The sequence below is a fragment of the Glycine max genome, chromosome 13, assembly GCF_000004515.6.
Source record: "Glycine max cultivar Williams 82 chromosome 13, Glycine_max_v4.0, whole genome shotgun sequence".
NCBI classification, from domain to species: Eukaryota; Viridiplantae; Streptophyta; class Magnoliopsida; order Fabales; family Fabaceae; genus Glycine; species Glycine max.
In genome coordinates this window covers 5,209,407-5,235,139 of record NC_038249.2, presented here as the reverse complement: position 1 = coordinate 5,235,139, position 25,733 = coordinate 5,209,407, and the positions used below count along the sequence as shown (strand labels likewise).

The 25,733-nt window shown below is 41.9% G+C and overlaps 1 protein-coding gene across 6 annotated transcripts in view; it reads right to left on the bottom strand.

The window, feature by feature from the left end:
• The window catches only part of LOC100799939 (protein FAM91A1), a 72,983-nt gene that overhangs the window by 2,587 nt on the left and 44,663 nt on the right, over window positions 1-25,733 (bottom strand). For 5 of the 6 annotated variants that reach the window (XR_417535.4, XM_003541223.5, XM_006593826.4 and 2 more), the window contains 5 exons: window positions 20,759-20,881; window positions 20,472-20,625; window positions 13,500-13,560; window positions 13,041-13,402; window positions 11,324-12,935 (listed from right to left, as the gene is read on the bottom strand). Coding sequence is in view for 5 of the 6 variants with exons in the window: in XM_003541223.5 (XP_003541271.1) it covers window positions 11,324-12,935; window positions 13,041-13,402; window positions 13,500-13,560; window positions 20,472-20,625; window positions 20,759-20,881 (2,312 nt within the window). In the remaining variant the exon portion in view is untranslated. Of the gene's footprint in view, window positions 1-11,323; window positions 12,936-13,040; window positions 13,403-13,499; window positions 13,561-20,471; window positions 20,626-20,758; window positions 20,889-25,733 lie in introns of all 6 variants that reach the window. The other variant, XM_006593829.3, reaches the window with a different exon arrangement.

The window sequence follows — 25,733 nt, the reverse complement described above, 5'->3', positions numbered from 1 at the left end:
TAGTTCAAGTTGTAATAAGGGCCCAATTGGCAACCTAGGCATCAGCCTTTTGGGAGACCAATGGTGGCTGACTTGTTGGCTGTTGGGGGTGACTTTTGGTTGCCACAATTTCAGTTACACTCAGCCATTAAGTTTTTTTTTAATTCCCTAGGTTAATGGCATTAAGTTATTTTAATTCTAGGTTAGTGGGTCATTACTAAAATCTGCTGTAAAGCTTCTATATAAGCTGAACCATTTTATCAATAAACACAAGTTGAGTTTTATTCAGAAAATTAGAGTTTATCTCTTTTATCTTAGTGAGAGTGATTCTCCTAAATTCTTGAGTGATTCAAGAACACCCTGGCTGTAACAAAGGACTTTCACAACCTTTGTGTGTTGCCCTCGCTGGAAAGAGTGATTCTTTCCTTCCTTTCATCTTCACCCTTGTTCTTTCAAACCACAATTCCAGAAAATCCACCTCTGCCCAGAATTATCTCGTGGCCATAACTCCCATTTTACGCACTCAAATTAAGTGATTCTTGAGCCTAAATTGACTTTCAAAACGAGACCTTTCACCTCGTTTTGGAATCACCTCATTTGGAGCCCTGTAGCTTCAGTTATTTCCATTTCTATATTTCTGTCCAGCCACCACTTAACCTACATTTTACCATCTCATTCATCCATTTTATGCCAAGAACCACCTTATTAAGACCCACGAAATTAACCACCTTATTTTCCATCCTTTCCTTAATCAATTTCCGCATTTTCCATCAAGGTTTAATCCTAGACGATCCTAAGTCAGCCCTTGTGCCATGAGGGTTCATATCACATGTGAAGCCGATAAACCATAGTGGAGGATTCCCCCTAAGCAACGAACCTGATGGTTGCTCCATGTAAACTTCTTCATCAAGATCACCATGTAGGAAAACATTCTTAATGTCAAGTTGGAAGAGGGGCCAATGGCAAAAGGTAGCCATAGAGAAAAGCAGTCTAACTGACGCCATTTTGGCAACTAGGGAGAAAGTATTAGTGTAGTCTTGTCCATACACATGTGTGTATCCTTTCAACACCAAACGAGCTTTGAAAAGATCTATTTTACCATCATGGCCAACCTTAAGGGTGTATAACCAGCAACAGCCAACTATGGATTTCCAAAAGGAACAGAGACCAAATCCCAAGTACCATTGGTTTGGAGTGCATACATCTCATCAATCATTACTTGCCTCCACTATAGATGTGATAATGCTTCACCTGGAGAGTTAGGGATAGACACAGACAATAAAGAGGAAAGGCAAGTATAATGCAAAGAAGAAAGGCAGTAATAACTAAGGTTAACATAGTGAGGAGATGGGTTTCAAGTAGCGCGAGGCTAGGAATGAGTGAGAGAGACACCGAGAGAGAGATCGAGAGAGAGAGTGAGAGAGATAACCAGTGGGTGAGAGTCAGGTCTAGGAATGAGGCGGGAAGCGAGGCTTAGAAAGGATCCCCGGCATAGCCATGCCGACAGCAACCAAAACGGACAACCCAGACGCTCACGTGGCAATTGGCGAAAGAGAGCAGACATATCAACCTTCTACTTCACGAGGTTTCTTGATGATGTAACGGAGAACAACCTGTGGGTACAGTTCAAAAGGTGGGGAGACGTCCGAGAGATCTTCATCTCCAAGCAACAGAACAGAGCTGGAAAGAGGTTTGGATTTGTGAGGTTTTGAGGGGTTTCAGACGTCCGTGCTTTGGAAAGACAGTTAGATAACCTCATAATAGGAGGCCTGAAACTGTACGTGAACACCCCAAGGTATGAAAGGGGGAGGAGAAATCATGCTCATAGAAGTTGGGAGCATGGTACCCGGACGACTGCGCGTAGGCAAGGAATGGTAGCTTCCACTCAAAGACAGGGGCAGCACAGGAGAGCATCGATGACATACGCCCAAGCTTTGCGCTCAAACATGGCAAAATCAGGGCCAAAGCAATCCTTGCTTGAGGTCGGTGCCAACGGGTCATAGTCATCAATCTATCTAGACATCACGACAATGACCAAATCATGGTTCTCGGATGCATGGGTGGGTCGTGTGAAGAAAATGACAAGTTTCGACAAAGCTGAGGAAGAAATAACATGGGAGATTGGCGGCGATATAGCACCTAAGTACCTCGGTGATGATGCTATACTGCTCCTCGGCCTCACCGACAATAGGGCAGAGGACCTAGCTAACGAAGAAAACACACACAGGACGACGCTGTTTTATGCTTTGGAGAAATGGAATCCAGGAATCAGAATGGGTTATAGACTGGTTTGGCTCCTATGTTGGGGTATTCCGTTAGCGGCATGGGACATGGAACATATCCGCAAGGTCGTCGCTGCGATTAGGGACCTGGTGGAGGTAGATGACGACGTAGAGGAGTTGCGTCGTTTGGATAGGGCGCGGGTATTAGTTCGGACCTCATGGAAACCGATTCTTCACCACAAGGTGAATCTTCATATCGGCGATGAGGTGTTCCCTGTTGAGATAGTGGAAGAGATGACGAACGACACCAGGAGATTGCCAAGCTCGCGGCAGCATTGGATTCTCCGACGACGAGATTATTTCCTCTGACGACGCCAGGGATGATATTCACGCCGCGATAAGTCCCCGGACAGAGGGGCCAAACAGCTCGCCGAAAGAACATGAAGGTACCACTACGGTGATGCCGAGCTCCGATTCCGGGAAACCATCCGACGTCCCTGTACCTTTTGCTTCAACCATTGGGTCCAAACCAGTGGGTAATAACCCACGTGCGACGACCAGTGGCACGGTTAACCAAGCAACTATGCCATTAATGAAAGCCCCAAATGGGAATGTAGTTGACACACTTTCATTGTGTAGGGCAGAAATAACTTGCATGAATGAGGAAAGTTCTATAGTGAAGAAAGGGTATAGCGCAGAAGGTAGGGAGAAGCATGTGGTGTTAGGAGATGATTTCCAGATGGCTAAGGATAATCTTCAGCAAATTCAACAACCCAATATGACCATTGGAGATGATGGTAAACAGCTGGCATTGTGTGAGACCACGTGTCCTGCAGGCCTCTGCCTTTTGTGAAAAAGATTCATATTTTAAAAGCCCCAACCTGGTCACACAACCTTGTGAAATAGACTATGGGCCACTGAATATGGACCTTCATAGTCACACCCCCCCTTTACTAACACCCTTGTCCAGCCAAAGCCCATATCATAAAAAAATTAAATCCCCTGGAACACTTAAGGTGTATTCACAAGGAACATGGTGCAAAAAGAAAAAAGGCTTGTCCAACACATGCGCGAATCTAATGGAGGCAGGTACGGAGGCTTGGATCCAGCAGCAACGTGAAATAACTCCTGTGATAAACCTCAGACCCACCACTGGTCATGAAGCACCTCATTCCGACACACATACAGACTATGAAGTGAACCAGCAAGCAGAGAACAAGGAAGACATTACAGAGCACTTTCAGCAAGCTAAACAGCAATGGGAAATGGCTCAGGAGCTGGGGGTGTCAACTAATATAGGACATGACAGTATTATTGCAAGAATCTGTGACATGGAAAGCAGAGATAGCAAGGAAGCCGAGAAGCTGGGCAATAGGAGTGTTACCTCATGAACATCCTATCATACAATGTAAGAGGATTAGAGAGGGGGGTCAAGTGGAGTGCAATTAGGAGGATGGTGAGGAAGCACAATGCTGACATACTATGCCTTCAGGAAACAAAGAAGGTGAAAATTGATAATTCCATGTGTCAAGCTATATGGGGAGAGGCGGATGTGTGCTGGGAAATGCAGCCTTCAATAAATACTGCAGGAGGGCTATTATGCTTATGGAATGGGAATCGATTCAAAGTGGAAAGAAAAGTTTCAGGTAGGGGCTTCATTTTACTGGAAGGTGTATGGAAGAATGAGGCGCAAAAGGTGCATATAATCAATATTTACGCCCCTTGTGATGCTCAGCACAGGAGAGAACTGTGGGATTCTCTCAAACAGCTTAAGAGCATGAATCCATATGGACTTTGGTGCCTCATGGGTGATTTCAATAGCATTAGAAATACATCAGAAAGAATGGGTTTATCCCAACGAGGGGTGGATGATAGACACATGATTGAATTTAATGAATGGATCGCGGATCTTGAATTAGAAGAGCCAACATGTGTGGGGAGAAAATTCACTTGGTTTAGACCAAATGGGGCCGCAAAAAGCAGATTGGACAGAGCATTAGTTACAGCTGAGTGGCTTAACAAATGGCCTTCAAGCTCACAATTCATTCTAAACAGGAATTTTTCAGATCATTGCCCCATTCTACTCATTTCTAAGAATGTGGATTGGGGGCCTAAACCGTTTCGAATTTTTGATTGCTGGCTCCAGGAGAAATCATTCAGGGATGCGGTTACTAGCTGCTGGTCACAGGTATCGACTAGGGGTTGGGGAGGATTTGTTCTCAAAGAAAAAATTAAACATCTTAAACAGAAGCTGAAGTTGTGGCACAAGGAGCACTTTGGAGGAACCTTTAAGAAGGTCCAGGACTTAGAGGAGGAAATAAATAAGCTGGAAATCGAGTCAGCTGATAGACAGCTATCTTCTGAAGAATGCATGAAAAAGAAAAAGTTACAGCAGGACCTGTGGTTAGCTGCTCAATCCCATGAGTCAATTATGAGGCAGAAAGCAAGATCAAAGTGGGTAAAGGAAGGTGACTGTAATTCCCGGTATTTTCACCTGCTGCTTAACTCAAATAGGAGATCCAATGCAGTAAATGGAGTGCACATTGAAGGTGCATGGATTGATGATCCTACCACAGTGAAAGAAGAAATATTCAGATTTTTCCAGCAGAGATATCAAGAGCCAGAACTCATTAGACCTAAACTGAATGGTGTTAGCTTCAACAGCATTGACCAGCAGCAAAATCAGATGCTTGTAGGATGTTTTTCAGAGGATGAAATTAAGAGGGCAGTTTGGGAGTGTGGTAGTGATAAGAGTCCGGGCCCGGATGGACTCAACTTCAAGTTCATCAAGCAATTTTGGCTTCTTCTCAAACCAGATATCATCAGATTTCTCTATGAATTCCATGCAAATGGGATCTTTCCAAAAGGAGGAAATGCATCCTTCATTGCTTTACTTCCCAAAGTGCTGGACCCTCAAAATCTGAGTGAATTCAGACCTATTTCATTAATAGGTTGTGTCTATAAGATCGTGGCCAAAGTCTTAGCAAACAGGTTGAAGAGAATCATGCCGGATATCATAGATGAAAGACAATCTGCTTTGTGGCTGGAAGGCAGATGCTACACAGTGCAATTACTGCCAATGAAGTAGTGGAGGAAGCAAAAAGAAGAAAGAAATCGTGTTTAGTTTTTAAAGCAGACTTTGAAAGGGCTTATGATTCTGTTTCGTGGGATTTTCTAATTTACATGATGCGCAGGATGGGCTTCTGCAACAAATGGATCAAGTGGATCCAGGGCTGTGTTAAATCTGCCTCCATATCTATTTTGGTTAATGGCAGCCCTACTCCCCAATTCTCTCCGCAAAGAGGACTTAGACAAGGCGACCCGTTAGCACCTTTGTTGTTTAACATTGTAGCAGAAGCCTTAGCGGGTCTCATGAGGGAAGCAATCAACAAGAACATCTACACCGCATTTGCTGTGGGGAAAAACAGTATTCCAGTTAGCTTTCTGCAATATGCAGATGACACTATATTTTTTGGGGAGGCCACCATTCAAAACATAAAAGCAATTAAGGCAATTCTGCGGGGATTCGAATTAGCATCTGGTCTCAAAATAAATTTGGCGAAAAGCAGCCTTATGGCCTTTGGGAAATCAGACCTGTGGAATAAAGAGGCAGCAGAATATTTGAATTGCAGAATCTTGGCCATGCCTTTCAATTATTTGGGTATACCTATTGGGGCAAACCCAAGGCATTGTGAGCTGTGGGATCCGGTGATTAGGAATTGTGAGAGAAAATTGTCTAGATGGAAGCAAAGATACCTATCCTTTGGGGGGAGAGTGACTCTCATAAAATCCACACTATCATCTATCCCAATTTATTTTCTTTCTTTTTTCAGGTTGCCTAGCAAAGTAGCAGAAAAACTAATCACAATTCAGCGCAGGTTTTTATGGGGGGAGACTTGGATCAAAGGAAGATTGCATGGGTGAAATGGGATTCAGTTTGCCTCCCAAAAGAAAAAGGGGGTTTGGGGATAAAAGATGTCCGTAACTTCAACAAAGCATTACTCGGAAAGTGGAAGTGGGATATGATTCACCAAGAAAGAGAGTTGTGGGCAAGAATATTGGAGTCTAAGTATGGAGGGTGGAGAGCGTTGGCTGAAGGTAAAAGAGACACTAATGACTCATTGTGGTGGCAGGATTTAATGGTGGTCACACAGGAACAGCAGCTCAATAATGTGATGCAATCTGGATTATCATGGAATGTGGGGTCGGGTGATAAAATCAAATTTTGGGAAGACTGCTGGAATGGTGAAGGAGTTGCATTAATGCAGAAATTCCCAAGGCTGTATCAGATATCTAGACAGCAACACAAGCTCATCCAGCAAGTGGGAAGTTTTTCTGATACATCCTGGGAATGGAATCTGACTTGGAGAAGACAATTATTTGATAATGAAGCTGACTCTGCATACGAATTCATGAGGGAGCTCTCACAGCTGGTAATTCAACAACAAGTACCTGATAGATGGGTATGGAAACATGAGCCTAACGGACTTTATTCGACAAGGAGTGTATACAAATTGCTGCAGGGTCATTTATAGGGTGAAGATCAGGATGGAGCAGTTCAAGATTTGTGGAAGCTAAAGATTCCTGCAAAGGCATCAATCTTTGCTTGGAGGCTAATTAGAGATCGCCTACCGACTAAGTCGAACCTGCATAGAAGACAAGTGGTGCTGGAAGATGCCCTCTGTCCATTCTGCAGAATTAGGGAGGAGGATGCATCCCACATATTTTTTGAATGCAATAAAATACTACCTCTATGGTGGGAATCTCAAACTTGGGTGAGATCCTTGGGGGTGTTTCCAATGAACACAAGACAACACTTTTTGCAGCATGTACATGGGCAGCCAGGATCGCAGAGGTATAACAGATGGAAGACTTGGTGGATAGCCTTAACTTGGTCTATATGGAAGCATAGGAATGAGGTCATTTTCCAGAATGCACAATTCAACAGAAACAAGCTGCTGGAGGATGCTGTCTTTGTGCACTGGACGTGGCTCAGAGCTATGGAGAAAGACTTTTCTATGCACTATAACCAGTGGTCTAGCAACCTAATAGATGGTTTTTGTAATTAGGAAACAAAAATCTGTGGGGCAGGGTGTTGGATGTTGAGAATTCTGGACTGATCAGACTGATATATAGCCTGATTTTCTATAGTTACTAGTCTATCTAAAACTATAACTATCTTGTATCTTTAGTACCTCTGGTACTTTTATCTATAAAATATAGTTTTGCTGTCCAAAAAAAAAAGTAGAACGTATACTTTTTCATAATGCAACCGGCCAATCTAGGTCAGCTGGAGGGACTAGATCCGGTAAAGGAGATGGTACTGAGGAAGAGTCAGACATGGCCTCTACTAGATCCGGTCAGCTGGATTTTGCTTTTGTTTTAGCATGAAAATGATTATGTATCTTTTCCCACACTTGATGGGCATGAACACAGCCAACAACTTTTGGCAGAATTGCCTCGGATAAGGACACTGAAGCCAAACTAGCAGTGATTGATCTTGATATTCCCATGCTGCATTTGCTGGATTTTCTTTATCCGTGTCTGCATCTTCTTGTGTAAGGTACATTGGGGGAATTAGTGGACTGACAACAAACCATTGAAGTCGATGAACCTTTAGAACTGGTTCAATTTGCTGCTTCCAAAGCAAAAAGTTATCATCCGTAAGTTTAGCCGTAACATCATATGTGAAATTATCACCGGAGGAGGAGTTTACCAGACCTCCAGTCACCGGAACTGAATTGATCGGCAATGATGACAAAGCGAACACAAAAACCAGAAGAGCGAAATCTGATTCTGAAATCGCAAGAGAACATGAATCTGAGACCATGAGCAGAGAAACGCAATTAAAGAATAACGAACAGAGATGCCGTAAGCAGATGCCGCTAACACTAGCAAAACATGCGCAACCAGAGATCGAGACCAAAGGAGTGCGAAAAACGGAGAAATTGCACAAAACAGAAATCGCGATCAAAGAGATAACAGAATTGCGATCCAAGAACAGATCCAAACAGGATCGAAATCGCGATCAAAGAGACACAACAATTGATCGAAGGGACACAACAATTGAAGAAACGCAGTTTTCCAGATCGAAAATCCAAACAGAATCGAAAAATCGTGGATTCGCTAGAATCTCATGAACAGCCAAACAGAACACGAGCAGAATGTGCTTGCAGAAGCGAAAAAATAGGATCGAACTGCCATTGAAGGCTTTAGGAAGCTCAGGATACCATGAAGAAATCCATGGAGGTGAGAGAGAAAGAGAGAAAACTGATATATTATGAAAACTGTTATTGTATTATGAATGAGAGTTAGTTACAACAGAACTACACAATAAAGTAGTTATAGAGTTCTAACTACAGAAGTAGTTAGATTAACTAACTAACTCTTATGCTGAGTCAGCAATGACTCAGCTGTATCTACTATACACTAGAGCGTCCAGTTACTGCTTTGGGAAGCAAGAGCGGATGTGTCCCCTATCGAAGGAGCAGGGGCCACAGTAGTATACTTCATTGGAATCCAAAGAAGCACAGAAGAAGCGGATGTCATCGTTGGAGCCACAGGAAACCAAGAATCTGGTCTCATGTGGCAGCATACTCCAGAGGCAAACTATAAAGTGCAAGAGTCCTGAAAAAGGTGTTGTGATTGTCTAATTCATTCTTGGCCTCAACGGCAATGATGCAGCGGGCGGAAGGAGCTCATTATACTCATGTAGGGCTGCATGGGCACACCCAAGATAAGCAGACATAGGACTGTCAAAGCATTGGAGTCCAACAAGAGTCATCAAGTCGCAGAATACTTAATATAAATAAACGCTGAGTATCATTTGTGTAGAGGGCTCGAGCCTCACTCCAAACCGACTTGCAAGTCATGTGAGGTTGAAAAACCGATTTGAGAGGGGTGGAGGATGGACTTAATAACATTATATAGTTGTCCATCGACTTTTCCCATTGTGGACGATCAACATCAGGCACAAAATCAATGGTCTTTGTGAAATGGGATTTGTAATACAACCCACTAATCCAAAGAGTGATATTGGTGGCCCAAGTAAAATAGTTTAAAGCCCATCCAATTTCTCAATGTTGAGAGGAATGTTTGGGAAAATAGGCCAGTCTGCCTTAACAAGGGTAGGAGTATGATTCCCTGTGTCAGCCATCAGAGTGGAAAATTATACCTGCAAACAACAAAGAAACAGAACACAGAACCCAAAAAAAAAAAAAATTGGCAGAAGAAGGGCTCTATTAAAAGTGCTCTGATGAAACTGCAAGTGGCGGGTTGCATTGGGAGGGCGACCACCCCAGTGGAAGTTCCGGTCGGAATGGCGCTGTGCATGCCACCACAGGCCAGTTGAAGAGGCTATTTAGTTGGGTCTGGCATGCAAACAGGGACACGCGTGAGGTGCGTCAGAAGGAATCTGAGAAAACCGATGTCAGATTCGACAGATTGGAGTCTGGCGAGTCTTTCCGTTGTGTCTCCGGTCGGAAAAGATGTCAGAAATGCGGCAGTGGCCGGAAAGTTACCGGAAAGAAGAAAAAAGTTGTCAGAAGTATGTCGGCAATCAGAGTGGCAAACCAGTGATGTACACATTCACAGAAAAGAGAAAAAAATGTCTCCAGGAACAGTGGGTTCACCGGGAAGGCACGGTTGTCGAGGACCCTCTGTCAGGCTCTAGCTACCATGTTAAGAAAGATAGAACAGAGGCATTTGACTGAAACCATGTATCTGAAATACACAACGGCTGATTCTATATATAGGCAAATTGAATTGATTACACATAAATGGAGAGGATATTCAGTTTCCTGATTTTCCTCTAAATTGGGATAATACAATGAATACAGAATATTTGATTCTCAACAATAACAAAAAAAAAGAACAAGATAACAAACCACTGGACAGTTATCATTATGGTGCAGGTCTCAAGGTACAAAGAATATGAGATTCAAAATGAGAGAATAAGGAGATAAAGAATATGAGATTCAAAATGAGAGAATAAGGAGATCAAGAGAGTTTGAGAAAGAGTATCTCTATGATTCAGTATGTAATGAGTGTGTTAGTTGTATTCGATTACAGTTCGTGTAGTTATACAGTGATTAGCAAGGTCCTCCTTTGCCATGTGTCAGACTACTACTGTTGTTTGTTTGTGTTGGGATCCCTACTCTCTTAGGTTCAATGGTGACATCGGCACTGTTGTCTTATGGGTAACACACCTCAAGTCGGTTCTTATTTAGATTTCAAACTTAGGGTAACCCTTAAGCACTAAGTTGATATTTACCCCGGAACAGTTGTCCCTGAGTTGACATTTCCTTATAAAAACAACGTCGGCTTTACAAGTGAAATGAATATTTACCCAGGAACAGTTATAAATGTTGACACGTATATGGGTTAGCATGGCAGAGATTTTAGGCAGCAGAATAAGCGGGAACAGCCTCAAAGAAACCCAGGACACCGGAAACATCTCTAATTATGATGAGTCAAAGAAAAATTAACAAAAATAAGAGAAACACAGAATATGATAAACCGTGCACACAATGATATGTGCACAATGAACACCAAAATCATGGGACCAACAATTAGAAACACACTTGAAATGGCCAAGTACCAAAAAGTAGGACATGGAGAGGACAGCAGCAAACTGAGTTTGGTGTCAAGAGAAGGCAGTTCTGATCCAGGGGTTACCAGATCAAATCTGAAATTTGCCATTGCCGGAAAGTTTATCTACAGTGAAAACCCATCAGAAAGGGTCATATAAAGCAGACTCATCACTAGCATTGACAAGCAATGATGAATGATTTGTCATTGTGCAGTGGGACAGCAGATTTAGGGTTTTGTTGGGAGAGATGGGTTGAAAAATGCTCCAATACCAACTTAAGAATTACAAGAACAATATGACTAGGGATAAAACTGTATCTAGTCAGCCCCCATACCGTCACCATGTATGATATGCTACCAAAAACATCTAAGATATTCTATTCACCTTCATTGCACAACCACCACAGTTGTCAATTTTGTACTCCTAATTTAGAATGTATCACAAAAAATGTTTACAATCATTGGATTAGATTACAGAAAAAGCATGAAAATTCAGCAATCTTCAAGAGTTGAACGTTTAGAAGTTAACAAACCTAAGAATGCTGCCATCAAAGCTTAAAACTTCAGTTCGGCAGTGTTTTCGATTGGCAAGTTTTAACCTTTGATGTTCACTTGAGGCCCCTGAAATTGGAGAAGAAGGATCCATGAGCGGATTCCACCTTCCACTTGCATAACTCATAAGTTGTCGAGAGGATTCCTTAGCTTTCTCCTTCTGGTAAAGAATCTTTGCAGCAGGACCTGTTGCTTGGTACTCAGCACAAATGTCACGCAAGTTTTTCCTTAAACTTTGCATTGCATGATGGTGTTTTTCAAATGAGCCAGATTGAAGTAATTCAGATGAAACAACCCTTTGACATATATCATTACACAACTTTGGACTGAATAGTGGCATCCCAAATTCAACACTCAACGGAACCCATTCATACTTCTCTTCTTCAGGTGAGAACTGGTTTGATTCTCGTCCATTATATAATTTCAGTAGGCGAATATACCCAACCGTCCACAGTTCCATCTTGTTTGCCAAATCAGTCAGGAGAGAATTCAGTTTTGAACTTTCCCCTTCACATAATCCTAAGTCTTTTCCAACATAGGTATTTGATCCATCAGAATTCTTTAAGGGCAAAGGGATATCCATTGTAATCACCTTTCCAGATTCATCAAGGTCAAACCTACTTAGGGGCTGCACCAGCACAGCTGAATGCTTAAGAAGTGAATTTAAACAATGCAGGAGTATACTTCCCTTTACTAAATTTCCTTCATGCTTCCCTCCCAACCCTCCTACTGCGGAACCATCCCAGGACCATATGAGAGCTTTCTCACAACCAGCCAATGGAGCAGGAAGCAAGCGCAGACACTGTCCTTTCATCAGAACAACTGATAGAGGCCCACTAGCTACAGTTGAATATAATACCAATTTCATCCAAGGAGTCATAAAAGAATAGGAGGGGGGACCAAAATGAACCAGACCTGTGGATCCAGGAAGAACTGATGAATGAGGAAGAGGCACAATGGACACAACTACATCATAATCACGAACAAACAATCGATCAACAGTTGCTGGTGCAAGAGAAGCTAAGCTTTCACAGCGGAGAATGTTTACACGATATTTCTTTTTTCTTTTTAACATTTCAGTTCCAACATCCGACTCTTCAACCATTAGTTTCTCATCATTCTGGAGATTCCCATCTTCATTGGCTTCCTGTACATGACTATCATCACCTTCCAAAGGAATAGAACGGGTTCCACCAACCATATTACTAGGAGCAGATTCAGTGGAAGCAGGAGCCTCTACTGACTTCTCTAAATCTGAACTTAATATATCATAGCTATTCATCCCAGCTTCTGTAATACCAGATTCTCCTGATTTTTCAGTCAGAGAGATTTCGGATATTAGAGAACTAAACTCATCATTGCTTACAGTAGCCAAATCCATCTTATCTTCACCCACTTTTGCATCAGAAGCAACTCCACCTGATTGTAGACATTCTAATACACAACGCAAGCTAAATGCATGATTAGCAAATTCCTGCAGTTCTCCCTCAAATTTGGCACCTTCCAGAGTGCTAAGATCCTTGCAAAGATCAGTAATACTGGCATGACCCAATTTACCCGCTTCATAGAGTGTAACAGCATGAGATTTCAGGCCTGACAATTGTCAGCATATCAGACTTTGCAATAACAATAAAAAAACATAATTCAAAAAAGTCTAGTAAATGAATTTGAGCTTTAGGAAATGAGAAAGGTATATACCTGGTGAAACAGAACCCATCATAAGATATGATGTTATATTAGCATCAACTATGAAAGCAACACGAGTATGGCAAGAATGAGGACCATAGGCATCGCTTTGATTGTTGTCATTATCAATAAGCATATTATCAAAACCATGACTAGCAATAGAAGCATCTTCATCATTGACTGCACTTTTTGGAGAACCAGGTATGTTTGTATCTTGAAGAATAGAGGCTGGATCAATTACTTTTGTCGCCCATCCCAATCGACATACAAAAGATGCAGCAGCCTGCAGTTGTGACAAGTCAGCCTGTAGGGTTGCTGCCAATTCAGCAACAGATGCATTTTCATTTGAAACAACAAAAACTGCGTATAATAACCTAGATGAAAACAATACAATGTTACTCGTGGTCTCGCTTTATGGAAACAACATCTGAAAAGAAAAAGGTTGGAAACAGACTGAAATAAATGCATTACTCTTCAATGGGATCTTCATAAGACTGCTCCCTGTTGGAAACGAAACCTTCAAGCCTGGAAACTAAACCACCACCATAAATATAAAAATTAATCAAGTTAATTGAACAAACATGGGAAAAAATACCCCAAAAATCATGAGATACAAGGCATGCTCTGATTATATAAGGGGGTGTAGTCAATTAGTTTTAGTTCTTGATCCAAGTTTATTGGGATTTCCAAATAATTCTGGTGATCACCCAATTTTTTGTTGCTGTTTTTGGTTTTACTTTTGGCCACATGTTGTGCCCTCATTGTCTGAATAAAAAATCATTACAAGTTATGTTGTACCTTCATGGCAGACTGACCCCCACACCACAGAGCGGCACATAAAGCAGTTTCCGTCGACATCCACTTCCCGGCGATCCTTCCCCGGTCCTCTACTGCCTCCGACAACCCTACCCAGCCCCCGTTTGGCTGTTTTTTATACTGTTTGGCTCCTGTTTAGCCTGTTTAGCCTTTGTATGTTGTTTTGCTCCTGTTTGGCCCCATTTGTCCATGATCTTACTCTAGGTAAAGATAAACTCTTTGCCAAGTCCCTTCAATGTGTTTTTCTTGGTTATTCTCGCCTCCAAAAAGGAAATCGTTGTTTTTGACCTACACTTAAATGGTACCTTGTCTCTACTAACATCGCCTTCTTTGAGTCTACCCCTTTCTTCTCAACGTCCACCGTCGACGCTACTTTTTTGGATGTTCCAACCCCAATCGTTGTCTCTGCTCCACCACCTCTTGTCATCTACCAACGACGACCACGACCTTCAGCAGTTCCACCTACTAATCCTTCAGCAGTTCCACCTACTAATCCTTCAGCATCATCTCCAGCGCCAAACATGCCTCCACCAACATCTTCTGCACTTGAGCTTCCTATTTCCTTATGCAAAGGTATTCGGTCTTCTCACAACCCTGACCCTTTATATGCTTGCACTATTCACTGTCACCATTTATCCCCTTTATATTTCTCTTTTATCTCTTCTTTGAATTTTATGTCTATTCTCAAGTCTACAGGTGAAGCCATGACTGATCCTCGTTGGCAACTAGCGATGTTGGATGAAATGGCTGCTTTACATGCTAGTGGAACATGGGAGCTAGTTCCCTTGCCTCCCGAGAAGACTACCATTGGTTGTCGTTGGGTTTATATGGTGAAGCTTGGACCGAATGGGAATATTGATTGATTCAAAGCTCATCTAATGGCTATACTCAGATCTTTGGCCTGGATTATGGGGACACCTTTTCCCTGTAGCCAAGATCACTTTTGTTCTACTATTTCATGCTATGGCTATCATTACCATTGGCCGCTTCACCAGTTGGATATCAAAAATGTCTTCTTGCATGGTAAGATGCACCTGTGCATCAAATGATTGATTGTTCAAATTGCCATTCAACGAATTAGGCACATTGAGAACAAAATTAGGGATTTCAACTGTTTGGACAATAGTGGAATTAGATGTCAAGGCACCTTCAGTCAGATTGACAGAAACTAAGGATTTGTTCTTGTGGAACTTATCAAGACGAGCTTCATGTGCTTGTAGCAAAGTTTCAACCTCATCAATGTATAGAGGTTCAAACTTGCTGCAGATCAGAGACATGGTGGTTTGTACCTGTTGAGAATCAGTATTGATATTTTGCATTCATTGTAATAAATATAGTTTATAGGCACAATCACTGATTTACGAAAATCAAATATCCTCCATTTATTTGTAATAAGCCTATATAAACTCATAATTGTGTTGTATTCACATACACGGTTTCGATCTCAATATCCCTCTATTCTTTCTCTTTAACATGGTATCTAGAGACACTAACAAAGGCACCTCAATAACCGTGTTGTCCAGTGGACCCCCTGTCCCTATGATAATTTTCTTCTTCTAGTGAACCACTTGCATCCAATTCGACCTCCTTAAGCGCCCTTCTTCATCAGCGCACTATGTTCATTCGTTTTCCGGCAACCACCGACAGCGACATTTTCAACCGGTGATCCCTGCGTTTGACTAGTCTTTCATCGATCTTCTCAGATCTACCACTCACGTCTCCATCGGAGTTCTTAGGCATTGCTCCTTGATGCGCCAAACAACACCTATCCCCAACAGGTGACGGCCCAAGTCTGACCCTTTCCGGCCGCGCTTCCAACTGTGATCTCGCCTCCCTAGGGCGACCCTACCCCAAGGGTTTCACCTTCATCGAAGCACTTTGACAAAAACTCTGTTCTTTTTGCAGGGGCTGTTGATGTTTTCTCTCACCATGGCTTCTGATGGTACCCCACCCCAACTAAGGCAAACACTCCAATGTTTTCGAACCTCCCACTCTTTATGGAGAAGTTGGATGGTTCGAACTACTCCGCTCAGGCATCTGACATCACTTTGTGGTTTAGTGGGCTTGGCCATAAATCTCATTTCACTACTTCAGCTGAATCCATACCCGAGGCTGAACTTGCACAATCGAAAAATATCGATTGTCAGTTATGCAGTGTTATTAGGTCCATTCTCCACTTCTCTCTCAAACCAATTTCCAGGCCCTACAACACCTATGAATCTGTTTGGAGTGAGGCACGTGCTCTCTACACAATTGATGCTCAACGGTTATACGGTGTGCGTAGAGACTTGATGACCCTCCTAGCTCCTTAGCAATTTGGCATGCCCATGACTGCCTACCTTGGGCAAGTTCATGCAGCTCTCTCCATGATTTCAATGAGCTTCTACCCCATGCTGCCTCTATCGCCACCAAGGCTAAGAAGGAACTCAAGAACCATGGCACATCCTTTATGACTCTGTCCCTTTATAATCTGCCTCGGGAACATTTTACCACATGAGACCAAATTCTTGGGTCACCTATGGCACCAACAATGCAATCAGCATTTGTTGCATTACTTTAGATTTCGTCAAAGCCCACATCTGACATTCCTAAATCTACCATAGGTGATGCATTTGCTCTGGCTTCCCAGAGCAATATGTGTTGACACTCTCGCATAAGGCCATCAAAACCCAAAGGTTGTTTTTGGTGCACCCATTGTCACCGAGATAACCATAGACTGGTTGATGCTAGTAGATACATGGTAAACCACCTTGCCCTACCAATGTAGCTTAGACATCTCCAGATGGATTCCACTCAACCTATTACTCAGTCCACTGATTAGTCTCATGCTACTCCGACTACTTACGAGGACTTTCTCCAATGGTTCAAGAGCCACCAAGTACTGGTGCTAGTACTTTTGTCACACACACCATTAAATCTATTGCTTGCATCTCTCCTTCCTTTTCCTTGTTTTATCTTATAGAAATAATAGAAAAATGCATTAAATTATGTCTTCGCGTATCAAATATTTTCTTTTCATATCAATGGGTATGATATTTTTCCAGCAATTAATGTAGTTCACTTAGATGTTTGGGGTCCGTCTCGAGTTGTTACCCCCAACAGGTTTTAAGTATTTTGTTACTTTTATAGATGATTTTTCATGTTATATATGGGTTGGGTTAATGAAAAAAAGGTCTGAATTGTTTTCCATCTTTGAAAATTTTACAATGAAATAAAAACCTGGTTTAGTATACATATCCGATGTTATCGTAGTGATAATGCCAAAGAATACCCCTTTCATCAATTTCAGCAGTTTATGACATCCAAAGGCATCCTTCATCAAACATCTTGAGCCCACACTCGTCAAAATGAATCTATTGTCCATCGGGTTGTTCCACCCAGAGAGCCACCGGCTGGACAACCCTTTCAAGTCTATCATTGAAGACAACAACCAACAAACATTTCTCGGCCATGCCATCTCGTATACCGGATTCGGACCTGTCTTCTGACCTTAATTGGCCCATTGCTATGAGAAAAGGTATTCATTCTACTCGAAACCCATCTCCTCACAATGTTAACCTTAGCTATCACAGGCTTTCTCCCTTGCATTATACTTATCTGTCTTCTTTGTCTTGTGTTAATCCCTAGTTCTCCAAGTGAAGCATTATCTCACCCAAAGTGGAGGCAAGCAACGACTGATGAGATGTGTGCACTTCAAAGTAGTGGCACTTGGGAACTAATCTCTCTTTTGCCTTGGAAATCCATTGTTGGGTGTCAGTGGTTGTATACTCTTAAAATTGGCCCTAATGGAACCATTGATCATATCAAGGCACGCTTGGTAGCAAAAGGTTGCACTTGGGTGTATGGATAGGATTACACAAATACTTTTTCTCCAGGTAGAGACCAACATGGCATTACCAACTTGAAGCAGTACCTCTGTTGCCAATTCCAAACTAAAGACCTTGGTAAGCTTCAGTATTTTCTTGGTATTGAAGTTGCTAATCCAAGAATGTTGTGGTGATCTCTCAAAGGATATATGCCCTTGACATCCTGGAAGAAATAGGCCTATTAAATGCCAAGCCAGTAGGCACTCCTATGGATCCTAGTGTCAAATTGTCACCAGATCAGGGGGAACCATTCTCAGACCTTGAAAGATATAGAAGTCTGGTTGGGAAACTGAACTACCTCACAGTCACTCGTCTTGATATTGCCTTTGCAATGAGCACGGTAAGTCAGTCTCTAAACTCTCCCTGCCAAGATCATTGGAATGCAGTCATTCGAATTCTGAAATACATTAAGAGTGCTCCTGGAAAAGGTCTCATTTATGAAGATAAGGGACATCCCCAAAGTAGGGTCACCCAGTGATACACAGTCCACATCGGGATATTGTGTATTGATTGAAGGAAACTTGATATCTTGGAAAAGTAAGAAGCAAAGTGTCATAGCCAGATCAAGTGCTGAAGCAGAATACAAGGCCATGGCTTCGGTAACTTGTGAACTCATATGGCTGAAACAACTTCTCAAAGAGCTCAAGTTTGAAGAGGACATACAAATGATGCTTACATGTGACAATCAAGCAACTTTACATATTGCCTCCAATCCAGTCTTTCATGAGAGGACAAAATATATTGAGGTGGATTACCATTTTATCAGAGAAAAGATTGAATCGAGAAATATTACAACAAGATTTGCTAACTCCAGTGATCAGTTGGCAGATATCTTCACTAAGTCTCTAAGGGGACCGAGAATTGGTTATATTTATAACAAGTTTGGCGCATATGATCTATATGCTCCAGCTTGAGGGAGAACGTTGAGAATCAGTGTTGATATTCTGCATTCATTGTAATAAATATCATTTATAGGCATATAATCACTGATTTAGAGGAAATTAAGTATCCTCCATTTATTTGTAATAAGTGCAATAAGCCTATATAAACTCATAACTGTGTTGTATCCACATACACAGTTTCGGTCTCAATATGCTTCTGTTTTTTTTCTTTAAAAGTATTCTTTAGGTAGTCCTCGAGGATAACATCAAGATGCTCTTCCGGAGTAATAGAAACCAAATTGAATCCAGAGAATTAACAAGAGATTGAATGTGAAGCAAATATTTAGACACTAACCGATTTTCCAACACAAGACTATGAAACTCGGTCCAAAGTTGACATGTCTTGGCACGAATCACAAAATGAAAGTGTGAGTGAAGCTTGTCCCAAAGATGCCACACGGTTTTGCAACCTATTAAATGCGGAAGCACTTCATCGGAAATTGTTGACTAAAGCCAGGACAACAAAAGTTGATCCTGTTGTTCCCAAGCAACAAACTCCGCGAGACATTGCCGAGATCACAATCTGCTAAGGTTTTGAACCTCAGCGGAATCATTGGATGCACGAGGAAGTGATGAAGATGATGATGACCTATAAGCACTGGTTCTACTTGCTGACACCAAAGCAGGTAGTTCGAGTTCGTTAATTTCTTTGAAATTGAATGCGAGAAAGAAGTCGCAGATTGCGATAACGGAGTCGCAGCCGTCTGAAGTGGTGTCACAGCCATCGGAAACAACGTTTAAGTCACCAGAAACAGTGAAATCGGCAGTGGTTGGGGAGGAGGAGGATTAAAAGAAGTAACATTGTTGTTTGCGAAAGCCATTAACAATCCTTAGGATCAAACAAAGCTCTGATTACCATAAAAGGTTTCAGTAATGAAAAGAAGAGAAAAGATAAATCTGAAATGGAGTTTTTGATATTAACTAACCAAACTGAAAAGTAGTTACACCTCTAGTATTTATACTAGAGCTAGGACAGCTGTGTACAGCTGTCAGAACAACCGTCAAATAATCCAAGGTTAGTTGAGTTGACTAAAATAACTAATTCTACTTATCCTTTTTGTTGTGTTCCTCCTAGCTCCACTCACCAAAAATCGTCATCCACCAAGGTTTGCACCAATATGCACCTTGTCTCTCCAATCTCCGCCTTTTCTATGCAGTTGTGACATAATAGGAAATGTTTTGATGTTTTTTGGGATAACTTTGTCACTTTTGACTAGTGCTCAAGCAACTATACTGTCTCTAGCAGCTTCTAGGTCTTTGTCAAGGCTTTCTAGCCAAATTGAAATGAAAGCTAATAAGGGCTAATTTGGAGTTTTCTGGATGATATGGCTATATTTTATTGATGTTAGGTATTTTGTGTTTAATTCTTGCCCAATGTGTTATGAATATGATTACAAAATCAAATATCAAACATCCTGTGCTGAGTTTTGATTGATTTGGACAAGTTTTTAGTCATTTCACTTATGAATGGATGATCTATTTGTGTGCAAAACCAACTCTGAAACAATTCAACCACATTGGAACTAATAAGCTAAAAAACAATACCCTATTGGATTTGGTATCATTCAGTTGCAAAACCACGAACAGTTTAGTTACAATTTTAAAATACAGATGCCTCTAAACAGAACAAATTGAACCGATGAACAACTCTAATTTGTGAGCCATACCTCCCCCAAGGCATGCCTTAGATTATAATGTATTAGGGATATGAAGTTGTTCCAAATAAGAAGCTTTAAATTTTGAATGCTTCAGAATCATAGCTTTGAAAATGATATTTTGAAAGTAAAGCCCAGTAAGCAAAAAATAGAACCAAAACACACCTTTAAACCGATCATCAGGATATACAGGAACATCAAAATAGATCAATCCCCGGCTATAAAGACCCTTCACAACATCAGGATCAAACAGGATAAATGAATTTGCTTCCTCCTTACATACTTTATCTATCATGGCCATTTCCTCTTCTGAAAGTTTCTATAAAGGGAGAAGACAACACAAGAAAAAAAAGTGAATTCCTAAATTTCTTCTTATTTCCTAATTAACACAATGAACAACGTTATTGTAAATGAACCTTCCTCTGTTAATAAGGGTGAAATGCAGACCTCACCTTAAATTCTTCCAAAGTAAAGTTCACCAGACAAACTCCCCACCAAGGTTCAATAGGAAAATCCACAGGTTGTGTAGGTAAAAGTTCTTTTGCAATTGACTTGTTCAGTTTCCACATGATTTTCTAGATACTCCAAAAGCATAAGTGACAAGTAAGGCAAGAATATATAAAATCATTATCCAGTTCAAGACAAGGAGCAGCAATGTTTTTTTTTTTTAATCAGCAAACATAAATTATATATATAAATAATCAAGTACCAGAGGTACAGTGAATACAAGTAGTTAAATTTCCAGACAAATGGTTCCAGAATCAGACTATAATCAGTCTCGACAGGAACCAATAGTTGGGTGAATACATTGTTAAAGTGCTACCCCTTTCTGAACTTACTACCCCATCCTAATAAACAAAAGCCGCTGGCATGTTAGACGACCAATGGCTGTAGGGGAGAGCAAAATCCTTCTCAAAAACCTCCAGCCACGTCCATAGTGTAAATATAGCATCGTCCATCACCTTGTTGCCATCAAAAGTTTGGTTTGAAAAGATTATATTGTTCCTGTGTTGCCACACTGCCCATGTAAGGGCCAGCCACCAACACCTCCATCTGATATCCCTAATACCCTTGGCCAGACAATTCACATGTTGGGAGAAATGCTGCCTAGGGTTCTGCGGGAAGACACCTTGAATTCTCACCCACGACCACGATTTCCTGCAAAAGGGACATAATGTATCAATGATTGTCACCTACCTCTTAATCAAATTCTTTTTTGATGGCAATCTTTCTTTAAGCAATCTCCATGCAAAAACCACAAATTTAGGTGGGATCCTTAGCTTCCATAACTCTTCAAACACCTTCACATTGTCCCCTTTGAAGTCCTCTCCTCTCAACACATCATAGACACTTCTAATTGAATACTGTCCACTCGGGTGTGGCTTCCAAATCCAAGCATCCCTTCTATGAGGTTGAATAATGTCTCCATTCACATCGTTAAGGAAACAATCAGCCATGACAAGCTCATTCTCGAACAAATTTCTTCTCCATTCGAATTTCCACTCCCAACCATTAACCTCCTGGACTCCCATCTCCTGAATTGTCTGATTGTGTTGGCATGAAATTAGATACAGCCTAGGATATTTTGCAAGTAGTGTTGTGTCACCATCAAGCCACCTGTCCTCCCAAAATCTTATCTTGTCACCACTCCCCACCTTCCATACTATTCCTCCCTGTAAAGCGGTCTCATATTGCGGATTGTGGATAGCCAATTTTAGATCTCTCCACCATAACGAAGCATGACTATCATTTGATGCCTCATCAAGGCCCCTCCATCCTCCATACTTTGATTCCAAAACCCTTGTCCGTAGCTCTCCACCATGATTGAATAGGTTCCACTTCCATTTGGTAAGCAATGCAAGATTGAAATTGTTGATGTCCTTGATTCCCAACCCTCCTTTGTCTTTAGGGAGGCACACTGTCTCCCACTTGACCCAAGCAATCTTGTGTTGGTCGACTCCTCCCCCCCAAAGAAATCTCCTTTGTATGCATACCAACTTGTCCACCACCCTTCTAGGAACCCTGAAAAAAGATTAAAAAAAATAAATTGGAATAGAGGTTAGGATTGAATGAATAAGAGTGATTTTCCCCCCAAAAGATATATGTCTCTGTTTCCATTTTACTAGTTTCCTCTCACATTTATGGATGATTGGATCCCACAACTGACTTCTCCTTGGATTTGCCCCAATGGGAATCCCCAAATATACAAAAGGAATGGCCAACAAACTACAATTCAAATAATTTGCTCGTTTTGCTTCCACGATTCCGGCATGCCAATTGCACCAAAGCTGCTTTTTGCAAAGTTGATTTTAAAGCCTGACACCATTTCAAATGTCCTTAAGATGGCTTTGATTGCTACAGTATTCTCCATTGACGCCTCACTGAAAAAGTTGGTATCATCTGCATACTGTAGGATGGAAACATCCACTTTGTCTCTCCCAACTGCAAAGCCTATATACAGTTTCTTATCGATAGCTTCCCTCACCAATCCGCTTAGACCTTCAGCTACAATATTGAAAAGAAAAGGCACCAGTGGATCTCCTAGCCTTAGCCCTCTTTGGGGGGTGAACTCTGCCGATGGACTTCCGTTCACCAGAATCAAAACGGACGCAGATGATAAGCAACCTTCAATCCATCTAGGACAAAAACCCATCCTTCTCATCATATAGAATAAAAAATTCCATGAAACTGAGTCATATGCCTTCTCATAGTCTACTTTGAAAACAAGGCATGGCATCTGCTTTCTCTTAGCCTCCTCCACCACCTCATTCGCTACTAGCACTCCATGTAATAAGTGTCTACCTTCTATGAACGCTGATTGTCTTCCATCTATAATAGACGGCATCACCATCTTTAATCTTTTGGCCAACAGCTTGCTGACGATCTTGTATATACAGCCTATTAATGAAATAGGTCTGTGATCTGACAGTCCTTGCAGATCAGATACCTTTGGGATTAAGGCTATGAACGACGCATTACAGCCCTTCGGGAAGATCCCATTCACATAGAACTCATCTAGGAAACGAAGGATGTCAGGCTTGAGGGTTTGCCAGAATTTCTTAATGAACTTGAAGTTGAGACCATCTGGACCCGGGCTTTTCTCACTTCCGCAATCCCAAACCGCCTCTTTTACCTCCTCCTCCTTAAATCTTGCTACCAATGACTCATTCTGATAATGGTTAATTTCTTAGAACCGTACTCCATCAAGTGTTGGTTTGAAAGGCTTTGGCTCTTGAAATCTTTGTAGAAAGAACTCTTTAACTGCCTCTTTCACCTTATGGGGTTCGTCAACCCAGGATCCTTCAATCATTATTCCCTTCAGTAGACTGCTTCTACGAGGCGCATTGATCATGAGGTGAAAATACCTCGAGTTACAATCCCCCTCCTTAATCCATCTTGTTCTTGCTTTTTGCCTTAGAAAGGACTCATGTGAGTGGGCAGCCACCCACAGTTTTTCCTATAGCTGCTTTCTGAAGATTACCTCCTAGGGTGATAGTTGCCTATCCATTGTCAACCCTTCAAGATTGCTTAACTCATCTTGGATCTGCTTTACCTTCTTATATGTGTCCCCATAATTCTCCTTATTCCATATCTTCAATCTGTTTTTGAGTCGTTTTATTTTTTCTTTGAGAACGTAGCCCCCCCATCCACTTTGTTGGGTAGATGACCAGCAATCATGCACATCTCTTATAAAGGAACTGTCTAGAAGCCAAGAATTCAGAACCCTAAAAGGTTTGGGTCCCCAATCAATAACTTTCGACCTAAGGATAATCGGACAATGATCTAAGAAGTTTCTATCCAAGGTGCATTGCGTGGTTGCAGGCCATTTGGTGATCCACTCAGGTGACACTAGAAATCTATCAAGCTTGCTTTTGGCTGACCCATTCACTCTATACCAAGTGAACTTCCTTCCCATCCATGGTGCATCCTCTACCTCCAAATCTTCAATCCACTCGTTAAACTCCTTTATGCTATTATCTGCCTCTCCTCTTTGACATCTGCCGATCCTTTCTGAAGGGTTTCTGACATTGTTGAAATCCCCCAGAATGCACCACAATCCTCCATTATGAGAATTTTTTAGTTGCTTTATGTTCTCCCATAGACTTCTCTTGCTCTGAACATCACAAGGTGAATAAATGTTTACAATATGCACCTGTTGAGCCTCCTTAAGCCATTGACCTACCAATAAGATGAAGCCACTGCCTATGACTTTGCTGTGCACTTTGAAATCTTCTTCACTCCATAAACACAATAACCCGCCTGCTGTGTTTGTTGCGGGCTGCAATTCCCATCCTACCTCCGAATCCCCCCACAAAGCTTGGCACACACTCTTGTCAATGTTTTCTGTTTTAGTCTCTTGAATACACAGCAAATCGATTTTTTCTTTCCAGACCATTCTCCTAATTGCAGCCAATTTTACCCCCCTCCCTAAGTCCCTTACATTGTAGGAAATAATATTCATGGGTCTTGTATTCTTGCACCCAATCTCTCTGCCTCCTTCAAATCCCTTTCCTCCATTTCCTCAATTCTGTTGATTAGCCTTTGTTGGTCTATTTCACTTGTCATCCCCATCACTTTAGCCATGTTCCCGATAGCTTCTGCTTCCAGTAACTGAGAAGTGAAAAGTTTGGCTTTTTGTGTCCTGCGTAACTGGTGTATCTATTTTTTGGCCCAAGTGCCCACTGTTCAGAGAAGCTCCTTTATCATTCTCTGCCATTTGTTGTTGTTGTGTGTTGATGGGAATTTTTTTTCTTTCAGGCAACCCTCTGAAATTTGCCTTTGATGCCACCTTGTTCGTGAATAAAATTTAAAATTGTTGGGGGTGAAATCTATTTTTTGTGGGCTGTTTCCGCACATGGGCTTATTAGCAGTGGGGGTGTGGGTAGAAATTCCAAGCCCATTACATCCCACTTCAGTTTCCAGCTGGCATTCATGTGCCACTTTTCCCATTGAAATGAAACTCCCCTCCACGGCACCTACGCTGTCAATTTCTAGATTTCCCTTTTTGTGCTCCTTTGCTTCCCCCTCAGGTTTGTCGACAACCCCCATCTGCTCCCCATCCTTCTTTTGGTTTCGTTCAACTTGCGAGTGTTGTCCTCCTTCTGATAGCTCATGTCGTTCCACGTGGCAGACATTGGTGGCAGCGCAGGTATCCGTTACGCGTAGTGTCGGGTAGAGAGGCTTTGTCCGCTGGACTAAGGGAATGTCCAGTGGTCCGTCGTAGTCAGGTTGACCATTGGTTAAAGCGACATTGTGGGCCTTCATCGCCGGCAGATTCAGTCCGTCGTGGGTCCCTGTTGTGTCAGCGCTTGATGGTCATCGTAGCTCAATCGCTTCCCCGTGACTGCTCGTTTCTTGCGTCTCGTCGTTAGTGAAAGCTCCCCCGGTGTCCTTTATCGGCGTTCCCAAACAGCTGTCGTCGGAGTC